The sequence below is a fragment of the Salvelinus alpinus genome, chromosome 3 (genome assembly GCF_045679555.1).
Source record: "Salvelinus alpinus chromosome 3, SLU_Salpinus.1, whole genome shotgun sequence".
NCBI lineage: Eukaryota > Metazoa > Chordata > Actinopteri > Salmoniformes > Salmonidae > Salvelinus > Salvelinus alpinus.
In genome coordinates this window covers 97,811,669-97,839,110 of record NC_092088.1, presented here as the reverse complement: position 1 = coordinate 97,839,110, position 27,442 = coordinate 97,811,669, and the positions used below count along the sequence as shown (strand labels likewise).

General features: G+C 46.4%; 1 protein-coding gene across 2 annotated transcripts; it reads left to right on the top strand.

The window, feature by feature from the left end:
- ppp2r2d (protein phosphatase 2, regulatory subunit B, delta) lies at nt 1-27,277 on the top strand. 2 transcript variants are annotated; one of them, XM_071394632.1, is made up of 10 exons: nt 1-476; nt 733-807; nt 10,645-10,742; nt 10,945-11,110; nt 11,321-11,433; nt 14,111-14,288; nt 14,845-15,009; nt 20,292-20,461; nt 22,618-22,709; nt 26,000-27,277. In XM_071394632.1, exons 1-10 carry the CDS (start codon nt 470-472, stop codon nt 26,277-26,279), a joined length of 1,344 nt encoding a protein of 447 aa, XP_071250733.1. In that variant the 5' UTR covers nt 1-469; the 3' UTR covers nt 26,280-27,277. The 2 variants fall into 2 exon arrangements, with proteins under 2 accessions (XP_071250733.1, XP_071250732.1); XM_071394631.1 differs by lacking the exon at nt 1-476 and adding an exon at nt 501-645.
- The last annotated feature ends 165 nt before the right edge of the window (nt 27,278-27,442 follow it).

The window sequence follows — 27,442 nt, the reverse complement described above, 5'->3', positions numbered from 1 at the left end:
TAGGATTAGGCTCTGTATATCTCTTAGATTTCGATGCCTATGACAATGTCTCTGACTTTGTGTCGAATGTCTTTATCAAAGTATGAAACAAGAAAATTATGTTTTGCCAAAACATTGACTGGTCATTATGGGGGAGAACACACAGATCACAGTCCACTTTCCCACGCCTGTATCTGTCAGCTCGCCAAGGCCCTGCGAAGCTGCGCATAAACGGTGCACTTCTGAGGCGGTCGAGGGCCTGAAATAGACTTTGAAGCGTCTAAATGACGTCACTGTGTCATGTCGACTGTCAATGTGCGCCATTTTGGATTGAAAAAAAATAAAAAATCACGGGCATTTCTGTAAGCCCATATTCACGAGTCTAATAACTGTTTCCTTGTAATAACCTGTACTGAAATTACAATCCTTACAACTCAAATCACTATCGGAAGACCCCCCAAAGAAGCCAGTTCTGTTGCAGAAAGTGGCAATGGCAGGTAAGGTTGACAACTTTGTAGGCGGGGGCCCTACACTGTTCTCACGCATCAGCGCGGCCTAAAAGCATTGCAAGTTTCTTGGCTAGCAAGCAACCGATCAACTCTGAGAATATGTGCCAAATTACACTCCATAGTTAGCTAGTTGCTATGTTGAAGTACACATTTAAAGGTGGGAATTATTCCTCTGTGTTTCTATAACATCTGCTAATATTTTCTGCCTGTTTATTCACCTTATTCAATTTGTGATGTTTTGTAGGTGTCGGAGGAGGGAACGATTTCCAATGGTGCTTCTCTCAAGTGAAGGGAGCCATAGACGAGGATGTGGCTGAAGGTAAAGCTCGTTTCCATTTCAACAGATAGATGAACATTTTGAATGTTATTCATTGACCTAATCACGGGTGTTTTGTGCACGCTAACGTTAGCAAGCTAGCAACGTCGCTAATACAGAAGGTTGCTAGTTAACTATCTAGCTAGCCTAGTGCCTAAGTTGTCAGCATTCAAACCTTGTTAACTCGCTAGCTAGATGACTTGCTAGGCTAGCCAGTTATAGCTATTTAGGGGAGCTGTCTAGTTAGCTGTAAGTACTATTGTTTTGGCTAGCTAGGTGTTAGGTGGTTGACCTATGTAGTTATTACAAGCACGTGGTTGGTTAACAACAGTTGTTCCCTCTTCACCAGGCAGAACAAGGTCAGATATTTTCTATCTACATCTCACTAAACATAGGCTTTAACTATATAGTTATATACCTATAGCTGTGAAAACACTGCAAGATCTTGTAACACTGTCAGTGTTGGTGTGAAAGAGAATCGTGGATACATTGCCCTGCACACCCCTGTTATCTAAGATGGCATTGATTAGGATGTAGCTACACATTGATCTGGCCTGTAAGGCCTGCTATTGGCTGCCAGTGTGAAGGCTGACAGATATGGTGATGCTGGTCCCTCTGGTTTAAAATAAGGGGTGTCTCAGACATATAAGGGTGCCTTCCTGACTGTACAGTACGATACACACTGTACTGTGAGGGGACCTGTGGAACTAGCTAATCACCTTGGTCTCTCAAAGTGGAAAGACGTATGTTTATGTCTGTACAGGACTATCTTTGCTGCACTACTGTGATACTGATTCTGAAGCTATTCGGTTGTGTCGTTTGGGACGAGGACTACTTGTCGTACTGACATTATATTTTGCACCACAATTAATCGTCTGTTTTTGAAGAGAGGGATTGGTCTGTGTATCTGTTGTGCACTGGCAGGGGGCACACTGTCCTGGGGCATCCCAGGAGAAAGGGCAGGAGGGATACTGCTGTGCTGCTGTCAGCTGGTCGTTTCCGGCTCCTCTCCTCTTCACTGCTGCTTTGTTATAAATAATCCAGTGGCCTTGCTGTGAGATGTGGCGCTAAAACAGACACACAGAGAGAGAGAGAGCCCCCAGCATCACAGAGAGAGAGAGAGCCCCCAGCATCACAGTGAGAGAGAGAGCCCCCAGCATCACAGTGAGAGAGAGAGCCCCCAGCATCACAGTGAGAGAGAGAGCCCCCAGCATCACAGTGAGAGAGAGAGCCCCCAGCATCACAGGGAGAGAGAGAGCCCCCAGCATCACAGGGAGAGAGAGAGCCCCCAGCATCACAGGGAGAGAGAGAGCCCCCAGCATCACAGGGAGAGAGAGAGCCCCCAGCATCACGGGGAGAGAGAGAGAGCCCCCAGCATCACGGGGAGAGAGAGAGAGCCCCCAGCATCACGGGGAGAGAGAGAGAGCCCCCAGCATCACGGGGAGAGAGAGAGAGCCCCCAGCATCACGGGGAGGGAGAGAGAGCCCCCAGCATCACGGGGAGGGAGAGAGACCCCCCCCAGCATCACGGGGAGGGAGAGAGACCCCCCCCAGCATCACGGGGAGGGAGAGAGACCCCCCCCAGCATCACGAGGAGAGAGAGAGCCCCCTCCCCAGCATAACGGGGAGAGAGAGAGCCCCCTCCCCAGCATAACGGGGAGAGAGAGAGCCCCCTCCCCAGCATGACGGGGAGAGAGAGCCCCCTCCCCAGCATGACGGGGAGAGAGAGCCCCCTCCCAGCATGACGGGGAGAGAGAGCCCCCTCCCAGCATGACGGGGAGAGAGAGCCCCCTCCCAGCATGACGGGGAGAGAGAGCCCCCACCCCCCAGCATGACGGGGAGAGAGCCCCCTCCATGATGAGAGCGCGCCCCCAGCATGATGGGGGGAGAGAGAGAGAGCGCGACCCCAGCATGATGGGGGGAGAGAGAGAGAGCCCCCACCCCCCAGCATGACGGGGAGAGAGCCCCCTCCATGATGAGAGCGCGCCCCCAGCATGACGGGGAGAGAGAGAGAGCGCGCCCCCAACATGACGGGGAGAGAGAGAGAGAGCCCCCACCCCCCAGCATGACGGGGGGAGAGAGAGAGAGCGCCCCCAGCATGACGGGGGTAGAGAGAGAGAGAGAGCCCCCAGCATGACGGGGGGAGAGAGAGAGAGCGCGCCCCCAGCATGACGGGGAGAGAGAGCGCGCCCCCAACATGACGGGGAGAGAGAGAGCGCGCCCCCAGCATGACGGGGAGAGAGAGAGAGAGCGCGCCCCCAGCATGACGGGGAGAGAGAGAGAGCGCCCCGAGCATGACGGGGAGAGAGAGAGAGAGAGAGAGAGCGCGCCCCCAGCATGACGGGGAGAGAGAGAGAGAGCGCGCCCCCAGCATGACGGGGAGAGAGAGAGAGAGCGCGCCCCCAGCATGACGGGGAGAGAGAGAGAGAGTGCGCCCCCAGCATGACGGGGGGAGAGAGAGCGCGCCCCCAGCATGACGGGGGGAGAGAGAGAGAGCGCGCCCCCAGCATGACGGGGAGAGAGAGGGCGCCCCCAGCATGACGGGGAGAGAGAGAGAGAGAGCGCCCCCAACATGACGGGGGTAGAGAGAGAGAGCGCCCCCCCAGCATGACGGGGGTAGAGAGAGAGAGCGCCCCCCCAGCATGACGGGGAGAGAGAGAGAGGGCGCCCCCAGCATGACGGGGAGAGAGAGAGAGCGCCCCCAGCATGACGGAGAGAGAGAGCCCCCACCATGACGGGGAGAGAGAGAGAGCGCGCCCCCAGCATGACGGGGGTAGAGAGAGAGCGCCCCCAGCATGACGGGGAGAGAGAGAGAGCGCGCCCCCAGCATGACGGGGGGAGAGAGAGAGCGCGCCCCCAGCATGACGGAGGGAGAGAGAGAGCGCGCCCCCAGCATGACGGGGAAGAGAGAGAGCGCGCCCCCAGCATGACGGGGAGAGGGAGAGAGCACCCCCAGCATGACGGGGGGAGAGAGAGAGCGCGCCCCCAGCATGACGGGGAGAGGGAGAGAGCACCCCCAGCATGACGGGGGGAGAGAGAGAGCGCGCCCCCAGCATGACGGGGAGAGAGAGAGCGCGCCCCCAGCATGACGGGGAGAGAGAGAGAGAGCGCGCCCCCAGCAGCACAGAGGGGCCATCTGAATCTTTCCTGCCCAGTCATCCATACTGCAGCCTCTCTCTATTCTTCATGAACAAGCCATACATGTGCATGAAGACTGAAACAATAAAGAAACCCTCATTTTCATTCTCGGCAAAAGCTTTTCGCTACGTTATTTCCTAATGAATACGACCCCTGGCTCTGCGTCATCATACAGTCTTCAGCAGCACAGACAGTAAATAGATTTCCCTTGCTGCAGTCCTGTTGTACAGGCTGTGCTTAGATCTTCCATGGCTGAGTGCACTTCCCTGATGTCAGCTGCATCTTTTAACCAAGGTATAGAGTCCTAGTACCTCTTTATAATAGGCTACAGGGGCGCTGCACTGCGCCCGACCCATTGGCTTCCAGCCCAAACGGGGGGGGGGGGTTGTGAGCATAGAGACATATTAGTTATCTGTAAGTTAATGTACAACAAAGTACGTCTTATCAAAGACTCCAGTCACCCAAGTCATAGACTGTTTTCTCTGCTACCGCACGGCAAGTGTGTCACGTGAACCCGTAAGGTGTGATGTCACGTGAACCCGTAAGGTGTGATGTCACGTGAACCCGTAAGGTGTGATGTCACGTGAACCCGTAAGGTGTGATGTCACGTGACCCCGTAAGGTGTGATGTCACGTGAACCCGTAAGGTGTGAGGTCACGTGAACCCGTAAGGTGTGAGGTCACGTGAACCCGTAAGGTGTGAGGTCACGTGAACCCGTAAGGTGTGAGGTCACGTGACCCCGCAAGGTGTGATGTCACGTGAACCCGTAAGGTGTGAGGTCACGTGAACCCGTAAGGTGAGATGTGATCTTAATGGCTAGCTAGAGAGACATGACTGGAATAGACACTACTGTGTTCACTCACAGGATTTTATCCAATCAAGTAGGTTTTCAAATCAAATGTTATTTGTCATCATGCTTGCTAAGCAACCGGTGTAGACTAACGGTGAAATGCTTATTGACGGACCCTTCCCAACAACGCAGAGAGAAAGATTAACAAATAATAGAAGGATAAGAACATGAGAAATAAATGGGTACCAGTACCAAGTCATATGTGCAGGGGTAGAGGTGATAACTTGGCTGTATACACAGGGTACCAGTACCAAGTCATATGTGCAGGGGTAGAGGTGATAACTTGGCTATATACACAGGGTACCAGTACCAAGTCATATGTGCAGGGGTATAGGTGATAACTTGGCTATATACACAGGGTACAGGTACCAAGTCATATGTGTAGGGGTAGAGGTGATAACTTGGCTGTATACACAGGGTACCAGTACCAAGTCATATGTGCAGGGGTAGAGGTGATAACTTGGCTGTATACACAGGGTACCAGTACCAAGTCATATGTGCAGGGGTATAGGTGATAACTTGGCTATATACACAGGGTACAGGTACCAAGTCATATGTGTAGTGGTAGAGGTGATAACTTGGCTGTATACACAGGGTACCAGTACCAAGTCATATGTGCAGGGGTAGAGGTGATAACTTGGCTGTATACACAGGGTACCAGTACCAAGTCATATGTGCAGGGGTAGAGGTGATAACTAGGCTATATACACAGGGTACCAGTACCAAGTCATATGTGCAGGGGTAGAGGTGATAACTTGGCTGTATACACAGGGTACAGGTGCCAAGTCATATGTGCAGGGGTAGAGGTGATAACTAGGCTATATACACAGGGTACCAGTACCAAGTCATATGTGCAGGGGTAGAGGTGATAACTTGGCTGTATACACAGGGTACCAGTACCAAGTCATATGTGCAGGGGTAGAGGTGATAACTTGGCTGTATACACAGGGTACAGGTACCAATTCATATGTGCAGGGGTAATAACTTGGCTATATACACAGGGTACCAGTACCAAGTCAATGTGCAGGGGTAATAACTTGGCTCTATACACAGGGTACCAGTACCAAGTCAATGTAGAGGCAATAACATGGCTATATACACAGGGTACCAGTACCAAGTCAATGTGCAGGGGGTAGAGGTGATAACTTTGCTATATACACAGGGTACCAGTACCAAGTCAATGTGCAGGGGTAGAGGTAAGGGAGGTAGATATGTACATATAGGTAGGGGTAAAGTGACTAGGCATCAGGATAGATTATAGACAGTAGCAGCAGCGTACGTGATGAGTCATAAGAGTTTGTGCAAAATGGGATCAATGCAGAAAGTCCAGGTAGCTGTTTGGTTAACTATTCATCAGTCTTGTGGCCCGGGGGGGTAGAAGATGTTCAGGGCTCTGTTGGTCCCAGGTGCATCGTTACTGCTTGCTATGTGAATGCAGATAGTCCAGGTAGCTGTTTGGTTAACTATTCATCAGTCTTGTGGCCCGGGGGGGTAGAAGATGTTCAGGGTTCTGTTGGTCCCAGGTGCATCGTTACTGCTTGCTATGTGAATGCAGAGAGAATAGTCTGACTTCAATGGCTGGAGACTTTAACCATTTTTAGGGCCTTCCTCTGACACCGCCTGGTATAGAATGCTTGAATTACAGAGAGCTCTGCCCCAGGGATGTACTGGGTGGATTACAGAGAGCTCTGCCCCAGGGATGTACTGGGTGGATTACAGAGAGCTCTGCCCCAGGGATGTACTGGGTGGATTACAGAGAGCTCTGCCCCAGGGATGTACTGGGTTGTACGCACTACCCTCTGTGGTTCCTTGCGATCAAATACCAAGCGGTTGCCATACCAAGCGGTGAGGCAGCCGGTCAAGATTCTCTCAATAGTGAAGCTGTATAAACTTTTTGATGATCTGAAGGCCCATGCCAAATATTTTTCACCTCCTGAGGGGAAAGAGGTGTTGCCGGGCCTTCTTCACGTCTGTGTTGGTGTGTGTGTGTGGACCATTATAATTCCTTAGTGATGTGGACACCGAGGATCTCAAAGCTGTCGACCCGCTCCACTACAGCCACGTGGATGTGGATGGGGGCGTGCTCAGCTCTCCGTTTCCTGTCCTCCACGATCAGCTCCTTTTTTGTCATTTTAGGGCGCCATCCAATAGTGAGAGTTAATACTGTGTTTCTAGACTTGTAGTTATTACTTATTGTTTCTAGGCTTGTAGTTATTACTTATTGTTTCTAGGCTTGGGCTATATGGTATAAACAGTATATTTTGAAATACAGAAGGTATGATTTTTTTCAATACTGTTTGAAAAAATAAATAGATATATTTTTAAGTTGAGTATAATTATAAGAAATCTAGGATGTTAAATAAATGATCCAGCTCAAGGCTCCAGCTATGCATTTGGTTTGCTAAGTGGCTGGATGTGAAGATGAATCGTCTTGGTTACAGCAGAGACGATACAGAAGCGGTATGAACATCTGCGTACCGCCCAACCCTTAATTGTGCCATTTTGGAACAGTTTGAGTGTTTTTATTGACTGTAGTAGGTCAGGTGTTTTGCTGCGCCACCCAGTAGTTGTAGTAAGTCATCTTGGTTGGAACCTCTTGGCTGTTGATTGTTAAAGCTGTGTTGTGAATACAGTATCTGCTTTAGGGCCATATAAATAAATATATACACACACACTTTTTATTTTAGAAGTTTTGCCTGATTTCCGTTTTCTCCATTTAGTTTTTCTTTGGCTTTTCCCTATCAATCATACTTAAACAAATAAACAAACAACAATGAGATGATTAAACCACATCAGGAGACTACTTTTCAGGTCTGGGGAAAAATATAGGAAATAGATTTTTGGATGTAGTTACCCTTTTAATTCCACTGTGCACCAGCCAGGAACTGTTTGGTTAGCGATGTTTCTGTAGCGCTCGTGTGATTTGCAGAGTTTGCAAAACAATTGGCCGCTGTATTGATACAAATAATCATGATATAATTTTGCCGGGTAGCCCATAGGCTACTTTATAATTAACATTTTAATTGAGAAGGTTTTTGGGAAAAGCTTTTCCATCATTAGCATCATCACTAACGGCTTCACAAAGTGTAGACATGCGCCCGCACACACACACCAGTGTTTCCCTTATAGTCATTAGCGGTGGCTGGCCGCGGTGGCTGGCCGCGGTGGGTGGCTGGCCGCGGTGGGTGGCTGGCCGCGGTGGCGAACATTTTAGCTTGTCAGGATAAAGAAGGATTTTTAATAAGCCTGAAGGCAATTGAGACATGGATTGTGTATGTGTGCCATTCAAAGGGTGACTGGGCAAGACAAAAGATGCCTTTGAACGGGGTGTGGTAGTAGGTGCCAGGCTCACTGGTTTGTGTCAAGAACTGCAACGCTGCTGTTTTTCACACTCAACAGTTTCCTGTGTGTATCAAGAATGATCCACCACCCAAAGGACATCCAGCTAACTTGATACAACTGTGGGAAGCATTGGACTCAACATGGGCCAGAATCCCTGTGGAACGCTTTGACACCTTGTAGTCCATGCCCACAAATTGTGGCTGTTCTGAGGGCAAAAGAGGGTGCAACTCAATATTAGGAAGGTGTTCCTAATGTTTTGTACACTCTTATGTATATACGGGGCATTCGAAAAGTATTCAGACCCCTTGACTTTTTACCAAAAAAATTACTTTACAGCCTTATTCTAAAATTGATTAAATAAAAAAAAAATGTTATCAATCCACACACAATACTCCATAATGATGAAGCAAAAAACAGGTTTTTAGACATTTTTGCAAATGTGTTAAAAAAAAAGTAAAAAAATGCTGTGGGGATGATTTTCAGCAGCAGGGAGACTAGTCAGGATCAAGGGAAAGATGAACGGAACAAAATACAGAGAGATCCTTGATGAAAATCTGCTCAGGACCTCATACTGGGATAAAGGTTCACCTTCCAACAGGTCAAAGACCCTAAGCACACAGCCAAGACAATGCAGGTGTGGCTTCGGGACAAGATTCTGAATGTTCTTAAGTTGCCCAGACAGAGCCCGCACTTGAACCCAATCGAACATCTCTGGAGAGACCTAAAAATAGCTGTATAGCAACGCTCCCCATCCCACCAGACAGACTGATAGGATCTGCAGAGAAGAATGAGAGAGACTCTCCAAATAGATGTGTGCCAAGCTTGTAGCGTCATAACCAAGAAGACTCAAGGCTGTAATCACTGCCAAAGGCGCTTTAACAAAGTACTGAGTATAGGGTCTGAATATTTATGTAAACACAAATGTTTTTTTTGCAAAAATGTTTTCTGTGTAGATTGCTGCTGATAAAACATTTATTTAATCCATTTTAGAATACGGCTGTAATGTAATGAAATGTGTAAAAAGTCAAGGGGACTGAATACTTTTCAAAGGCACTTTATATTTTAAGATCATCTTTGAGAACTAACAACCACAAAAAAAAACTACAGACACTCTGACAGCATAAGCCATGGCAAAATGTGTAGAATTACAGGAAATTAGCTTTTAAAAGAAGAAAAATGTTGCTACTGTGGCCAAGAGGAAGGCTGAACATCTTTGGCAGTGGACTTCAGAGAGTAATTTATAGCCTCGCTAGCCTACTTCCTGTATCGAGCATATTACGTATTTATCAGGAGACTAGCATGGCTCATGGTTTGTTTTGTCTTGCTGTGAGGCCAGGTCTCCCACTGAGCTGCTAGTGTTGTTGCCGTGGGTTCTCCACCCGACACAGCCAGAAGACGACTGGCCACCCCTCACAGCCTGGTTCTTCTCTAGGTTTCTTCCTAGGTTCTGGCCTTTCTAGGTAGTTTTTCCTAGCCACCGTGCTTCTACAGCTGCATTGCTTGCTGTTTGGGGTTTTAGGCTGGGTTTCTGTACAGCACTTTGAGATATCAGCTGATGTAAGAAGGGCTTTATGAATACATTTGATTTGATTTGGTTGTTTTGTGTTGTCATTATTCCCCAGTGAGCTGCTAGTATTGTTGCAGTGGGTTGTGTTGTCATTATTCCCCCAGTGAGCTGTTAGTGTTGTTGCAGTGGGTTGTGTTGTCATTATTCCCCCAGTGAGCTGTTAGTGTTGTTGCAGTGGGTTGTGTTGTCATTATTCCCCCAGTGAGCTGCTAGTGTTGTTACAGTGGGTTGTGTTGTCATTATTCCCCCAGTGAGCTGCTAGTGTTGTTGCAGTGGGTTGTGTTGTCATTATTCCCCCAGTGAGCTGTTAGTGTTGTTGCAGTGGGTTGTGTTGTCATTATTCCCCCAGTGAGCTGCTAGTGTTGTTGCAGTGGGTTGTGTTGTCATTATTCCCCCAGTGAGCTGCTAGTGTTGTTACAGTGGGTTGTGTTGTCATTATTCCCCCAGTGAGCTGCTAGTGTTGTTACAGTGGGTTGTGTTGTCATTATTCCCCCAGTGAGCTGCTAGTGTTGTTACAGTGGGTTGTGTTGTCATTATTCCCCCAGTGAGCTGCTAGTGTTGTTACAGTGGGTTGTGTTGTCATTATTCCCCCAGTGAGCTGCTAGTGTTGTTACAGTGGGTTGTGTTGTCATTATTCCCCCAGTGAGCTGCTAGTGTTGTTACAGTGGGTTGTGTTGTCATTATTCCCCCAGTGAGCTGCTAGTGTTGTTGATGGGGTTCAGGCCTGTACTGAGTGGGGAATGTTCATTAGGCCCCGCTCTTTATAATATGATTGAAAAGCCCACTGCCACGTCAGACTGGTCATCAATGATATTGATCATGTTTTTGTTTTGTGACGTAGACCCAACCCGTGTTACTGTGTGTCTTAAGTTCAGGTTTATTTATCAAAAAACAGCCTACGTGAAATGTTACTCACTCATGACCTTTTTGTTGTTGTCTCTCAGCCGACATAATCTCAACGGTTGAGTTTAACTATTCTGGAGATCTACTAGCAACAGGAGACAAAGGAGGTCGGGTCGTCATATTCCAACGGGAACAAGAGGTCAGTTAACTATCAAACAACCATAAATCAATCGGGGGAACAACGACGTTTAAGACTAAATCGCACCTTGAAAACAACATTAGTCGGATTCACCTTTTAATGTAGCATAATGTACAAAATCCTATTTTTTTATTTTTTTAAGTGCATTGTGGTGGTTGTAAAATATAGTCGTACTAATAATGAGCTGGTTTATTTCTTTCAGAGTAAAAACCGTCCTCATTCCAGAGGAGAATACAATGTGTACAGCACTTTCCAGAGCCACGAACCCGAGTTTGACTATTTGAAAAGCTTAGAAATCGAGGAGAAAATAAACAAAATAAGATGGTTACCCCAACAAAACGCTGCGCACTCTCTGCTCTCAACAAACGGTAAGTCGCGGTGCTCTCGTTCATATTTCTGATTCCATTAGGTCAAGGTGATGATGCTTTTCAGCGCCACAGACGTTCCAAGGAAATGCACTGAATGTTGAACTGTAAATGTAGCTTTAACCCCTTTCCTCTGAAGTCTTTCTACAGACGGAAGGCCAAGGTGACTGTAAATCTGTGCGAACACTGACGTTGGCTTTTTTCACAACCCAGACAAGACCATCAAGCTGTGGAAAATCAGCCAACGGGACAAAAGAGCAGAAGGCTACAACTTGAAAGACGAGGATGGAAGACTGAGAGATCCTTTTAGAATCACGTCGTTACGGGTACGACTCATCTTGTTCATCACCGTTTACCTGATTATAGTTTTGAATGATCCCGTTCAGGGAATTTCTTTTTAAAAACGCGTAAAGTATTTGGAGTGAAAATGTGAGGGAGAAAATTCACGGTCTGATATTAACCCGCCGTTCGTTCTCCGTTTGTTAGACGCAGTGTGTTTTAGGAACCGCCCGCCGTTCGTTCTCCGTTCGTTAGACGCAGTGTGTTTTAGGAACCGCCCGCCGTTCGTTCTCCGTTCGTTAGACGCAGTGTGTTTTAGGAACCGCCCGCCGTTCGTTCTCCGTTCGTTAGACGCAGTGTGTTTTAGGAACCGCCCGCCGTTCGTTCTCCGTTCGTTAGACGCAGTGTGTTTTAGGAACCGCCCGCCGTTCGTTCTCCGTTCGTTAGACGCAGTGTGTTTTAGGAACCGCCCGCCGTTCGTTCTCCGTTCGTTAGACGCAGTGTGTTTTAGGAACCGCCCGCCGTTCGTTCTCCGTTCGTTAGACGCAGTGTGTTTTAGGAACCGCCCGCCGTTCGTTCTCCGTTCGTTAGATGCAGTGTAGTTTTAGGAACCGCCCGCCGTTCGTTCTCCGTTTGTTAGACGCAGTGTGTTTTAGGAACCGCCCGCCGTTCGTTCTCCGTTCGTTAGACGCAGTGTGTTTTAGGAACCGCCCGCCGTTCGTTCTCCGTTCGTTAGACGCAGTGTGTTTTAGGAACCGCCCGCCGTTCGTTCTCCGTTCGTTAGACGCAGTGTGTTTTAGGAACCGCCCGCCGTTCGTTCTCCGTTCGTTAGACGCAGTGTGTTTTAGGAACCGCCCGCCGTTCGTTCTCCGTTCGTTAGACGCAGTGTGTTTTAGGAACCGCCCGCCGTTCGTTCTCCGTTCGTTAGACGCAGTGTGTTTTAGGAACCGCCCGCCGTTCGTTCTCCGTTCGTTAGACGCAGTGTGTTTTAGGAACCGCCCGCCGTTCGTTCTCCGTTCGTTAGACGCAGTGTGTTTTAGGAACCGCCCGCCGTTGGCCGTTCTGACTGCTGACATTTTCACAAGTTTGGACAAGTGGAATCAGTTTGCACTCGGTTCGCAAATTACGTCCGGCACTCTGTTCAGAGGTGCCAAGTACTCTTGGCCGGCAAACACCACCAGTGTGTCCGTGCCTTTTTTAAACAGTGATTATGTCATCCCTTCTGATCCATCTCGCATATGATTGATTACCTGATATATGATTGACATATTTGTTAGTAAAAAAAAAAAAAAATCATTTAAAAGTGTATAATATCCAGTTCCTTCAGAAAGCACTCACACCGCGGTGGCTCCTTGCCACAGCCCGAACCCAACACGGACCGAACTGTGATCCCATAGTTTAATTCATCTTTTAAATATATATTTTAATAAATATCCACTGTTGCTAAATTATTACCAGAGGTGGGTTGCTAAATTATTGACGCCCCAAAAATATGGAACATTAAATCATATTTCTGCCCACTTTGAAGAGGCTAGAACTATCCACTTACTTTTCCTCTGCCAACAAGACTAGTAACGAACAGCAAATCAGACAACCCCATAGTAACACGGGAAACTGTTGAGCGTGAAAAACCCAGCAGCGTTGCAGTTCTTGACCCAAACCAGTGCGCCTGGCACCTACGGCCATACGTCGTTCAAAGGCACTTAAATATTTTGTCTTGCCCATTCACCCTCTGAATGGCACATATGCACAATCCATGTCTCAAGGCTTAAAAATCCTTGTTTAACCTGTCTCCTCCCCATCATCTACACTGATTTGAAGTGGAGTTAACAAGTTACATCAATAAGGGATCATAGCTTTCACCTGGATTCACCTGGTCAGTCTGTCATGGAAAGAGCAGGTGTTGTTAATGTTTTGTCCACTCAGTGTATGTCTGCTACAGAGGGAAAGGAGAGAGCAGGTGTTCTTAATGTTTTGTCCACTCAGTGTATGTCTGCTACAGAGGGAAAGGAGAGAGCAGGTGTTCTTAATGTTTTGTCCACTCAGTGTATGTCTGCTACAGAGGGAAAGGAGAGAGCAGGTGTTCTTAATGTTTTGGCCACTCAGTGTATGTCTGCTACAGAGGGAAAGGAGAGAGCAGGTGTTCTTAATGTTTTGTCCACTCAGTGTACGTCTGCTACAGAGGGAAAGGAGAGAGCAGGTGTTCTTAATGTTTTGTCCACTCAGTGTATGTCTGCTACAGAGGGAAAGGAGAGCGCAGGAGAAAATTAGTTTTGATCAGTCATGGAAATAAAAGTTATGAAAACATGTTGGCTCACTATTTTAAAATAGAAGATGGATAACTAGCAATAGGATGAAAATCCAGTATATCTGGCGTATGTACAACCAACTAGCACCCGCTAACGTTATCCAGCTAAATAAAGTGTGTATATATATAAATATAATATATCTCGCAATATTATATATCGATACTTTGACTCAAAATATATATTTTGAAAAATATATATGAAAAATATATATTTTGAAAAATATATATGAAAAATATATTTTGAAAAATAAAAAATATATATTTTGAAAAAATATATATATAAGTAAGTATAATATTGCGATAACTAACTCCCCCCTTCTTCACTACTCCATGTATTTGTCATGTTCAGAAAATGAGCGACCTGCATGGTTTTTAAAGGTAGCGTTATCTTGATAATAAAGGATGCTTTGTTCCAGGTGCCTGTGCTGCTGCCCATGGACCGGATGGTGGAGGCTAGCCCACGGAGGATATTCGCTAACGCACACACATATCACATCAATTCCATCTCTGTAAATAGTGATCATGAAACATACCTTTCAGCCGATGATCTCAGGGTTAACCTCTGGCACTTAGAAATCACAGATAGAAGTTTTAGTATCCTTTTTAAGCATAAAGAATACACAACATTTAATTTAAATGTCAAGATTTGTGTGTGTGTTTGTACCTGTGAGTATGTCTACCTGTGAGTGTGTCTACCTGTGAGTGTGTGTCTACCTGTGAGTGTGTGTCTACCTGTGAGTGTGTCTACCTGTGAGTGTGTGTCTACCTGTGAGTGTGTCTACCTGTGAGTGTGTCTACCTGTGAGTGTGTGTCTACCTGTGAGTGTGTGTCTACCTGTGAGTGTATGTCTACCTGTGAGTGTGTGTCTACCTGTGAGTGTGTCTACCTGTGAGTGTGTGTCTACCTGTGAGTGTGTGTCTACCTGTGAGTGTGTCTACCTGTGAGTGTGTGTCTACCTGTGAGTGTGTCTACCTGTGAGTGTGTGTCTACCTGTGAGTGTGTGTCTACCTGTGAGTGTGTGTCTACCTGTGAGTGTGTCTACCTGTGTCTACCTGTGAGTGTGTATGTACCCGTTTGTGTGTGTACCTGTTTGTGTCTATGCCCTTGCCATGTCTTGGTGGTGTTGATCCTTGATCGTGCCCCCCCCCAGACATTGTAGATATAAAGCCTGCCAATATGGAGGAGCTGACAGAAGTCATCACAGCTGCAGAGTGCCATCCACACCAGTGTAATGTATTTGTGTACAGTAGCAGCAAGGGGACCATCCGCCTCTGTGACATGCGGGCTGCTGCCCTCTGTGATAGGCAAAGCAAATGTAAGTCAATAATATCGTTGGGTAAAACTTTACATAAATGTCATTGTTTTAGATAGAATAATATACTGAACCCAAAGAAAATGTAAACGCAACTTCTTCAAACTGACTTACAGTTCATATAAAGGAAATCAGTCAATTGAAATGAATTCATTAGGTCCTAATCTATGGATTTCACATGACTGGGAATACAGATATGCATCTGTTGGTCACAGACACCTTTAAATCAAAGTAGGGGTGTGGATCAGAAAACCAGTCAGTATCTGGTGTGACCACCACTTGCCTCATGCAGCGCGACACATCTCCTTCACATAGAGTTGATCAGGCTGTTTATTGTGGCCTGTGGAATGGTGTCCCACTCCTCTTTTAATGGCTGTGTGAAGTTTCTGGATTATCTAGGCAAAGGAGAAATACTCACTAACGGATGTAAATTTGAGAGAAATAAGCTTTTTTTTTGCGTATGGAACATTTCCTGGGATCTTCTATTTCCGACTCATGAAACATGTTGCGTTTTATATATTTTTTGTTCAGTGTATATGCGCCATTTAGGAGACGCTTTTATCCACAGTGACATACGGTCATGCATGTATACGAAGTAGTGAACGTCCATCCAGTTACTTGCAGGTGCAGGCAGGGCTCAGAAAGTCTGCATACCTGTACACTGAATGCACCTGTCGTTGTATTAAATGAAATAAATCTGGGATCTCTACACAATGTATGGGGGTTTCTACAGTATCTTCAACAGTATTACTAGAGCCCTGATAGGACAGGAGCACCAGAGGTGGGTTCAGCCCTGATAGGACAGGAGCACCAGAGGTGGGTTCAGCCCTGATAGGACAGGAGCACCAGAGGTGGGTTCAGCCCTGATAGGACAGGAGCACCAGAGGTGGGTTCAGCCAGGAGCACCAGAGGTGGGTTCAGCCCTGATAGGACAGGAGCACCAGAGGTGGGTTCTGGGTCACATATAGCTGAAAAACGCTCAACTCTTCTGTTGTATCGAGGCTGAGTTGAGTTTTGATAACAGGTTGCAGGAATTTCTAGCAACAACATGGAGCCACCATCAGTCGATTCTTGTAAAAATGGCAATTCTGAACACGCTTACCTGTACCTATGTTTGTCTTGTACAACTGCGGCCCTTCCGCAGGATGCTGAAATTCATACTTTTAATAAAAAACGTTTAGCAGATACGACCAACCGACTGTTTCCTCATTACTACGTCAAACTGAGATTCACTTGGGTCGCTGCTATCCGGGATCCTTTGGATGTCCGTACCCCATTTTGAAGTTGACATTTTAAATGTTAGGCTGTGGACATCCCAAGGATAGCAGATAGCACGGTACCCAATTGAATCTCACCTTGCATCGTAAGAGCAACGAGGGAAAGGTCGGTGGTTGTATTCGCTTAAGAGTATGAATTTCAGCACCCTGGGGAAGGGCCGCGGGTCTACAGGATAAGCGTAGGTACCGGTGTTATCCCGAAAAATCAATTCTGGCAGTGGGGAGATTTTCAGCACCCTGGGGAAGGGCCGCGGGTCTACAGGAGAAGCGTAGGTACCGGTGTAATGCCCGAAAAATACATTCTGGCAGTGGGGAGATTTTCAGCACCCTGGGGAAGGGCCGCGGGTCTACAGGATAAGCGTAGGTACCGGTGTTATCCCGAAAAATCAATTCTGGCAGTGGGGAGATTTTCAGCACCCTGGGGAAGTGCCGCGGGTCTACAGGAGAAGCGTAGGTACCGGTGTTATGCCGAAAAATACATTCTGGCAGTGGGGAGATTTTCAGCACCCTGGGGAAGGGCCGCGGGTCTACAGGATAAGCGTAGGTACCGGTGTTATCCCGAAAAATACATTCTGGCAGTGGGGAGATTTTCAGCACCCTGGGGAAGGGCCGCGCGTCTACAGGATAAGCCTATGTACCGGTGTTATGCCGAAAAATACATTCTGGCAGTGGGGAGATTTTCAGCACCCTGGGGAAGGGCCACGGGTCTACAGGATAAGCCTAGGTACCGGTGTTATGCCGAAAAATACATTCTGGCAGTGGGGAGATTTTCAGCACCCTGGGGAAGGGCCGCGGGTCTACAGGATAAGTGTAGGTACCGGTGTTATCCCGAAAAATACATTCTGGCAGTGGGGAGATTTTCAGCACCCTGGGGAAGTGCCGCGGGTCTACAGGAGAAGCGTAGGTACCGGTGTTATGCCGAAAAATACATTCTGGCAGTGGGGAGATTTTCAGCACCCTGGGGAAGGGCCGCGGGTCTACAGGATAAGTGTAGGTACCGGTGTTATCCCGAAAAATACATTCTGGCAGTGGGGAGATTTTCAGCACCCTGGGGAAGGGCCGCGGGTCTACAGGATAAGTGTAGGTACCGGTGTTATCCCGAAAAATACATTCTGGCAGTGGGGAGATTTTCAGCACCCTGGGGAAGTGCCGCGGGTCTACAGGAGAAGCGTAGGTACCGGTGTTATGCCGAAAAATACATTCTGGCAGTGGGGAGATTTTCAGCACCCTGGGGAAGTGCCGCGGGTCTACAGGATAAGTGTAGGTACCGGTGTTATGCCGAAAAATACATTCTGGCAGTGGGGAGATTTTCAGCACCCTGGGGAAGGGCCGCGGGTCTACAGGATAAGTGTAGGTACCGGTGTTATCCCGAAAAATACATTCTGGCAGTGGGGAGATTTTCAGCACCCTGGGGAAGTGCCGCGGGTCTACAGGAGAAGCGTAGGTACCGGTGTTATGCCGAAAAATACATTCTGGCAGTGGGGAGATTTTCAGCACCCTGGGGAAGTGCCGCGGGTCTACAGGATAAGTGTAGGTACCGGTGTTATGCCGAAAAATACATTCTGGCAGTGGGGAGATTTTCAGCACCCTGGGGAAGGGCCGCGGGTCTACAGGATAAGTGTAGGTACCGGTGTTATCCCGAAAAATACATTCTGGCAGTGGGGAGATTTTCAGCACCCTGGGGAAGGGCCGCGGGTCTACAGGATAAGTGTAGGTACCGGTGTTAAGTGTAGGTACCGGTGTTATCCCGAAAAATACATTCTGGCAGTGGGGAGATTTTCAGCACCCTGGGGAAGTGCCGCGGGTCTACAGGAGAAGCGTAGGTACCGGTGTTATGCCGAAAAATACATTCTGGCAGTGGGGAGATTTTCAGCACCCTGGGGAAGTGCCGCGGGTCTACAGGATAAGTGTAGGTACCGGTGTTATGCCGAAAAATACATTCTGGCCGTGGGGAGATTTTCAGCACCCTGGGGAAGGGCCGCGGGTCTACAGGATAAGTGTAGGTACCGGTGTTATCCCGAAAAATACATTCTGGCAGTGGGGAGATTTTCAGCACCCTGGGGAAGTGCCGCGGGTCTACAGGATAAGTGTAGGTACCGGTGTTATCCTGAAAAATACATTCTGGCAGTGGGGAGATTTTCAGCACCCTGGGGAAGTGCCGCGGGTCTACAGGATAAGTGTAGGTACCGGTGTAATGCCGAAAAATACATTCTGGCAGTGGGGAGATTTTCAGCACCCTGGGGAAGGGCCGCGGGTCTACAGGATAAGTGTAGGTACCGGTGTTATGCCGAAAAATACATTCTGGCAGTGGGGAGATTTTCAGCACCCTGGGGAAGGGCCGCGGGTCTACAGGATAAGTGTAGGTACCGGTGTTATCCCGAAAAATACATTCTGGCAGTGGGGAGATTTTCAGCACCCTGGGGAAGTGCCGCGGGTCTACAGGATAAGTGTAGGTACCGGTGTTATCCCGAAAAATACATTCTGGCAGTGGGGAGATTTTCAGCACCCTGGGGAAGTGCCGCGGGTCTACAGGATAAGTGTAGGTACCGGTGTTATCCTGAAAAATACATTCTGGCAGTGGGGAGATTTTCAGCACCCTGGGGAAGTGCCGCGGGTCTACAGGATAAGTGTAGGTACCGGTGTTATCCTGAAAAATACATTCTGGCAGTGGGGAGATTTTCAGCACCCTGGGGAAGTGCCGCGGGTCTACAGGATAAGTGTAGGTACCGGTGTTATCCTGAAAAATACATTCTGGCAGTGGGGAGATTTTCAGCACCCTGGGGAAGGGCCGCGGGTCTACAGGATAAGTGTAGGTACCGGTGTTATCCTGAAAAATACATTCTGGCAGTGGGGAGATTTTCAGCACCCTGGGGAAGTGCCGCGGGTCTACAGGATAAGTGTAGGTACCGGTGTTATCCCGAAAAATACATTCTGGCAGTGGGGAGATTTTCAGCACAACACCGGTAAGTGTTTTAAGAATTGCATTTTTTTGTTGTTGCAAGAATCGACTGATGGTGGCTCGTTGTTGTTGCTGGCAAATCCTGCAACCTGTTATCAAAACTCAACTCGACATAAGAGAACGGAGTTGAGCGTTCCTCAAAACTAAGTCAGATGTGTTTTCACGTAAACAGCTTGTATGTGTTTTCACGTAAACAGCTTGTATGTGTTTTCACGTAAACAACAGCTTGTATGTGTTTTCACGTAAACAACAGCTTGTATGTGTTTTCACGTAAACAACAGCTTGTATGTGTTTTCACGTAAACAACAGCTTGTATGTGTTTTCACGTAAACAACAGCTTGTATGTGTTTTCACGTAAACAGCTTGTATGTGTTTTCACGTAAACAGCTTGTATGTGTTTTCACGTAAACAACAGCTTGTATGTGTTTTCACGTAAACAACAGCTTGTATGTGTTTTCACAATAGTTTCCCTCTGATGTCAGCAGGTGATGACGTAACAAACGTCATGATGTAATCCGCGTTGTACCCTCTCAGCTCATTAGGGTAGCGGGACAACTGTCAGGGAATATAGGCTTTGTTTTCAGGCTGATAGAGAGCTTTCGTTGTTTATTTATAGACTAGGATGAATAATGCATTATGATGCGGTTATAATGCGTTGTAAGACTTGTCATGAACATGAACGATTCCTCTATATAACGTCTTGATTAATTTATCATGTAATGATTCTTCAGTTGAATGACAGTAAGGCTCATACATGGTTATAACAAGTTATAAAGCGTTATACCTGCAGGCTTTAGGTAAAGTGTAACCTCTCTTCTGTCTGTTTTCTAGGAGCTAGATGTAGGCATGTGTTTTTGATACTAACGTGGTCCTGTGTGCCTCAGTTTGGTAGATCGTGGTGCTTGCAATGCCAGGATTGAGGCTTTGATTACCAGGACCACCCATACAATAACATGTCTGCATGCATGACTTAAGTCACTGGAGATAAAAGCATCTGTTAACTGGACTATACGTTGCTGTTTTAATGGACTGGTTGGTTTGTTTCTCAGTCTTCGAGGAGCCAGAGGACCCGAGCAGCCGGTCCTTCTTCTCAGAGATCATCTCCTCCATATCGGATGTGAAGTTCAGCCACAGCGGCCGGTACATGATGACCAGAGACTACCTGTCAGTCAAGGTGTGGGATCTGAACATGGAAAACCGGCCTGTGGAGACTTACCAGGTACTGACTGGAACTTTACCTGTAGAGACCTACCTGTAGAAACCTGTCTGTAGAGACCTGCCACCTACTGACTGGAACTTTACCTGTAGAGACCTGCCAGGTACTGACTGGAACTTTACCTGTAGAGACCTGCCAGGTACTGACTGGAACTTTACCTGTAGAGACCTGCCAGGTACTGACTGGAACTTTACCTGTAGAGACCTGCCACCTACTGACTGGAACTTTACCTGTAGAGACCTGCCAGGTACTGACTGGAACTTTACCTGTAGAGACCTGCCACCTACTGACTGGAACTTTACCTGTAGAGACCTGCCAGGTACTGACTGGAACTTTACCTGTAGAGACCTGCCACCTACTGACTGGAACTTTACCTGTAGAGACCTGCCAGGTACTGACTGGAACTTTACCTGTAGAGACCTGCCACCTACTGACTGGAACTTTACCTGTAGAGACCTGCCAGGTACTGACTGGAACTTTACCTGTAGAGACCTACCACCTACTGACTGGAACTTTACCTGTAGAGACCTGCCAGGTACTGACTGGAACTTTACCTGTAGAGACCTGCCACCTACTGACTGGAACTTTACCTGTAGAGACCTGCCAGGTACTGACTGGAACTTTACCTGTAGAGACCTGCCACCTACTGACTGGAACTTTACCTGTAGAGACCTGCCAGGTACTGACTGGAACTTTACCTGTAGAGACCTGCCACCTACTGACTGGAACTTTACCTGTAGAGACCTGCCAGGTACTGACTGGAACTTTACCTGTAGAGACCCGCCACCTACTGACTGGAACTTTACCTGTAGAGACCTGCCAGGTACTGACTGGAACTTTACCTGTAGAGACCTGCCACCTACTGACTGGAACTTTACCTGTAGAGACCTGCCAGGTACTGACTGGAACTTTACCTGTAGAGACCTGCCACCTACTGACTGGAACTTTACCTGTAGAGACCTGCCAGGTACTGACTGGAACTTTACCTATAGAGACCTGCCAGGTACTGACTGGAACTTTACCTGTAGAGACCCGCCACCTACTGACTGGAACTTTACCTGTAGAGACCTGCCAGGTACTGACTGGAACTTTACCTGTAGAGACCTGCCACCTACTGACTGGAACTTTACCTGTAGAGACCTGCCAGGTACTGACTGGAACTTTACCTGTAGAGACCTGCCACCTACTGACTGGAACTTTACCTGTAGAGACCTGCCACCTACTGACTGGAACTTTACCTGTAGAGACCTGCCAGGTACTGACTGGAACTTTACCTGTAGAGACCTGCCAGGTACTGACTGGAACTTTACCTGTAGAGACCTGCCACCTACTGACTGGAACTTTACCTGTAGAGACCTTCCAGGTACTGACTGGAACTTGACCTACATTCCTCTGGCTCTAGAGCACTACGTTATAGTATGTTGTGTAGTCGTATGTTTTCATCACATTCTGAATGAATTGCAGTGGTATGAAAACAGCCAGAAACAATATGTATAGTGAACAAAGATATAAACCCAACATGCAAAAATTCAACACTTTCACAGTTCATATGAGGAAATTAGTCAATTGAAATAAGTCCAATAGGCCCTGATCTATTAATGTCTCATGACTAGGCAGGGGCTTAGCCATGGTTGGACATACTGCCAAATTCTCTAAAACAATTCTCTGGCAACAGCTCTGGTGGACATTCCTGCAGTCAGCATGCCAATTGCACGCTCCCTCAAAACTTGAGATATCTGTGGCATTGTGTTGGGTGACAAAACTGCACAAATTTTAGTGGCCTTTTATTGTCCCCAGCACAAGGTTCACCTGTGTAATGAGCATGTTTAATCAGCATCTTACTATATACCACACCTGTCAGGTGGATAGATTATCTTGGCAAAGGATAAATGCTCACGAACAGGGATGTTAGTGCACAACATTTGAGAGAAATAAGACTTTTTGTGCGTATGGAACATATCTGTAATCTTTTATTTCAGCTCCTGAAACATGGGACCAACACTTTACATGTTGCGTTTTATATTTTTGTTCAGTGTATATATGTTATTTTTGTTAAATCTTTTAAATTCTTGTCTCAAGATTGAAAGACATATTCTTCCTAAAGACCAAATAAATGAACTGATCCGAACTGTTTTTAAATGTGTTTATTTTGTATATAGGTGCACGAGTACCTGCGTAGCAAGCTCTGCTCGCTGTATGAAAACGACTGCATCTTCGACAAGTTCGAGTGCTGCTGGAACGGTTCTGACAGGTACCACAAGACACTGGACTTTAGAATCAGTTGGACAGTTATATACCGTCTCACAGATGGACCCGCAACACACAAATAACAAACACCTGCATTACAATCAACGCCTGTATATACAAAGCCCTGGATCACCTGACACCATTCATTCCTATGTGAAGACTCAACGGCGCATTGAAGATCAAATAGCCGGTTAAGATGGCGTCTCGTGGAGACATAACATGCGCCGTTTGGGCTACTACAGGAAGTGATGCAGGCTAGTGCAGTGCTGCCCCTCTCATTGAGTAACTCTAGTTGAAGGCTGGCCAGGGTACTGCAGGCTGACATTAGCAACTTCACTTCTATGTGTGATTCTTAAATAAGCGGTTCAAAGACATACATCTGGTGTGTTAGAAGCAATTATTGATACCATGATTGTCATCTAAACATTTTATTTACACTAAGATTGACGTTTTTCCATTCATTATAATGTGTTAATCTGTTAATCTGATTTCTGAGAACAACGTCTGCAGTACCGCAGTCGGCCTTGAATTTCCGTGGTTTCAATGAGGGGGGGCAGTCGTTCTCCCCTGATTACAATTCATACCTGCAATGATGACGACGTTACAACATTACCCTTCTAGAACCATGATGGTGTTACAACATTACCCTTCTAGAACCATGATGACGTTACAAGATTACCCTTCTAGAACCATGATGACGTTACAACATTACCCTTCTAGAACCATGACGACGTTACAACATTACCCTTCTAGAACCATGACGATGTTACAACATTACCCTTCTAGAACCATGACGACGTTACAACATTACCCTTCTAGAAACATGATGACGTTACAGCATTACCTTTCTAGAATCATGATGAAGTTACAACATTACCCTTCTAGAACCATGATGATGTTACAACATTACCCTTCTAGAACCATGATGACGTTACAACATTACCCTTCTAGAACCATGACGACGTTACATTACCCTTCTAGAACCATGATGGTGTTACAACATTACCCTTCTAGAACCATGATGACGTTACAACATTACCCTTCTAGAACCATGATGACGTTACAACATTACCCTTCTAGAACCATGACGACGTTACAACATTACCCTTCTAGAACCATGACGACGTTACAACATTACCCTTCTAGAACCATGATGACGTTACAACATTACCCTTCTAGAGCCATGGTGATGTTACAACATTACCCTTTTAGAACCATGGTGATGTTACAACATTACCCTTCTAGAACCATGGTGATGTTACAACATTACCCTTCTAGAACCATGATGACGTTACAAGATTACCCTTCTAGAACCATGATGACGTTACAACATTACCCTTCTAGAACCATGACGACGTTACAACATTACCCTTCTAGAACCATGACGATGTTACAACATTACCCTTCTAGAACCATGACGACGTTACAACATTACCCTTCTAGAAACATGATGACGTTACAACATTACCTTTCTAGAATCATGATGAAGTTACAACATTACCCTTCTAGAACCATGACGACGTTACAACATTGCTCTTCTAGAACCATGATGACGTTACAACATTGCCCTTCTAGAACCATGATGATGTTACAACATTACCCTTCTAGAACCATGATGATGTTACAACATTACCCTTCTAGAACCATGACGACGTTACAACATTGCCCTTCTAGAACCATGATGATGTTACAAGATTACCCTTCTAGAACCATGATGACGTTACAACATTACCCTTCTAGAACCATGACGACGTTACAACATTACCCTTCTAGAACCATGACGATGTTACAACATTACCCTTCTAGAACCATGACGACGTTACAACATTACCCTTCTAGAAACATGATGACGTTACAACATTACCTTTCTAGAATCATGATGAAGTTACAACATTACCCTTCTAGAACCATGACGACGTTACAACATTGCTCTTCTAGAACCATGATGACGTTACAACATTGCCCTTCTAGAACCATGATGATGTTACAACATTACCCTTCTAGAACCATGATGATGTTACAACATTACCCTTCTAGAACCATGATGATGTTACAACAGTACCCTTCTAGAACCATGATGGAGTTACAATACTCTTCTAGAACCATGTTGATGTTACAACATTACCCTTCTAGAACCATGATGGAGTTACATTACTCTTCTAGAACCATGACGTTACAACATTACTCTTCTAGAACCATGACGTTACAACATTACCCTTCTAGAACCATGACGACGTTACAACATACCCTTCTAGAACCATGACGACGTTACATCCCCCTTCTAGAACCATGATGTTACAACATTGCCCTTCTACGACCACGATGATGTTACAACGTTACCCTTCTAGAACCATGATGATGTTACAACATTACCCTTCTAGAACCATGATGGCGTTACAACATTACCCTTCTAGAACCATGATGACGTTACAACATTACCCTTCTAGAACCACGATGACGTTACAACATTACCCTTCTAGAACCACGATGATGTTACAACATTACCCTTCTAGAACCATGATGACGTTACAACATTACCCTTCTAGAACCATGATGACGTTACAACATTACCCTTCTAGAACCATGGTGATGTTACAACATTACCCTTCTAGAACCATGATGATGTTACAACATTACCCTTCTAGAACCATGGCGATGTAACAACATTGCTTTTCTAGAACCATGATGACGTTACCCTTCTAGAACCATGATGACGTTACAACATTACCCTTCTAGAACCATGATGACGTTACAACATTACCCTTCTAGAACCATGATGACGTTACAACATTACCCTTCTAGAACCATGATGACGTTACAACATTACCCTTCTAGAACCATGACGTTACAACATTACCCTTCTAGAACCATGATGACGTTACGACATCACCCTTCTAGAACCATGATGCCGTAACAACATTACCCTTATAGAACCATGATGACGTTACAACATTACCCTTCTAGAACCATGACGATGTTACCCTTCTAGAACCATTATGACGTTACAACATTACCCTTCTAGAACCATGATGACGTTACCCTTCTAGAACCATGATGACATTACAACATTACTCTTCCACCTTTGATGTGTTGCTTTCTTTACACTAGATAAATAAATACAATGTCAATTCTGTATCCAGAATTTTTGTTCAGCACCGAATTTCTATTTAATAATAGGTCTTATAATAATACATGGTATTTATATAGCGCTTTTCAAGGACCCAAAATCACTTTACAATTGTAGACATTTTTGGGATGTGCAATTCACCTTGTTTTGCTGTTCCTCCTCCCCAGTGCCATCATGACGGGCTCCTACAACAACTTCTTCCGGATGTTTGACCGGAACACGCGGAGGGACATCACGCTGGAGGCCTCTAGAGAGAACAGTAAACCTCGGGCCGTCCTGAAGGCCCGCAAGGTGTCCACCGGGGGCAAGAGGAAGAAGGACGAGATCAGCGTAGACAGTCTGGACTTCAACAAGAAGATCTTACACACCGCCTGGCACCCAAAGGAGAACGTCATCGCTGTCGCCGCCACCAACAACCTCTACATATTCCAGGACAAGATCAACTAAACTTAACAATCTTCCCCCCTCCCCCCGAAACTGTTCCGACCCTCCCCGACCCCAGCCATCATACCTACCTACCGCGAATGGACAGAAATCTTGTACGTTACATAGTTAAGAATAGTCGTTAAATCTGTTTAAAGAAACAACAGCAGCCTTGTCTGTCCTCCTCACGAAGAAGAAATGTGATGCACTTGTTTCGTTGTGTAGCCAGCCAGCCAGACGCCTGGTCGCCTGCTGGAGTCAGACGGACTGTTTCTTTTAGAGTCTGAGGTATTTGGTTGGTTGGTTTGCGTCCTGTCTCGTTGTGAGGGCAGACAGAGGCAGGCAGGAGCCCCAGGTCTGACTCTGGACAGACTAGCCCGGGCCTGACTGCAGCAGAAATATCGATGGACAGCACTCAACAAAAGAGGCCAAAAAATGTCTGTTTAAAGTTTAGTGTATTTATTTAAAAGTCTGAGCCTTGTTTTACTTCCTATGATTTGACGACACATTATGGAATAAGGAGGAAAGATGTTGTGTTGAAGTCAGAATGAGATATTAGTCTCTTAACTGTAAATCTGGGCCTTGGAGAAACTGAAATGAAATTAGCTTAATTAAGTGGGGTTGCAAATTCCCAGGTAACTTTCCTAAAAATTCCCAGGTTTTCCAGAGTATCCCATTTGGACGATTCCCAGAATCAGAAAAGGAATGAGCAGGAAATTATCCAGGAATCCTGCAACTAGGATGTTGGGAAAGTTAGGGGAAATGTAGCAGCCTTACTGGTAACATTCCTCCTCCCTGGCCGACTCTCAGGCCTCCGTGTTGGACCTTGTTAAGCTCTTGAACACAGGTCTCCATGTTTGGTCAGTGGACAATTGTTTTTGGTTATTTTTAGTTTTTGGTTATTTTTTAGTTTTTATCCTTCTTTTTTTTTCTCATGTATAATAACATTTTACTCATTGACTGTATCTATATAACCACACCGTCTGGTGTCAACCACTTAATAAAAGTAACGAAAACCACAACGACGAGACGCGTTTTTACATTCTGAAATGAATGGATTTCTTATGTTCTACTTTGCGTGTCATTTGGTAGATGTGGACAGTCAACCTACTGGTAAGGCACCTGATTGGCCATTCTATTAGGCAGCTCACTAATGGAGCTTGTGAGAATCCTGTTATTGGCTCTGT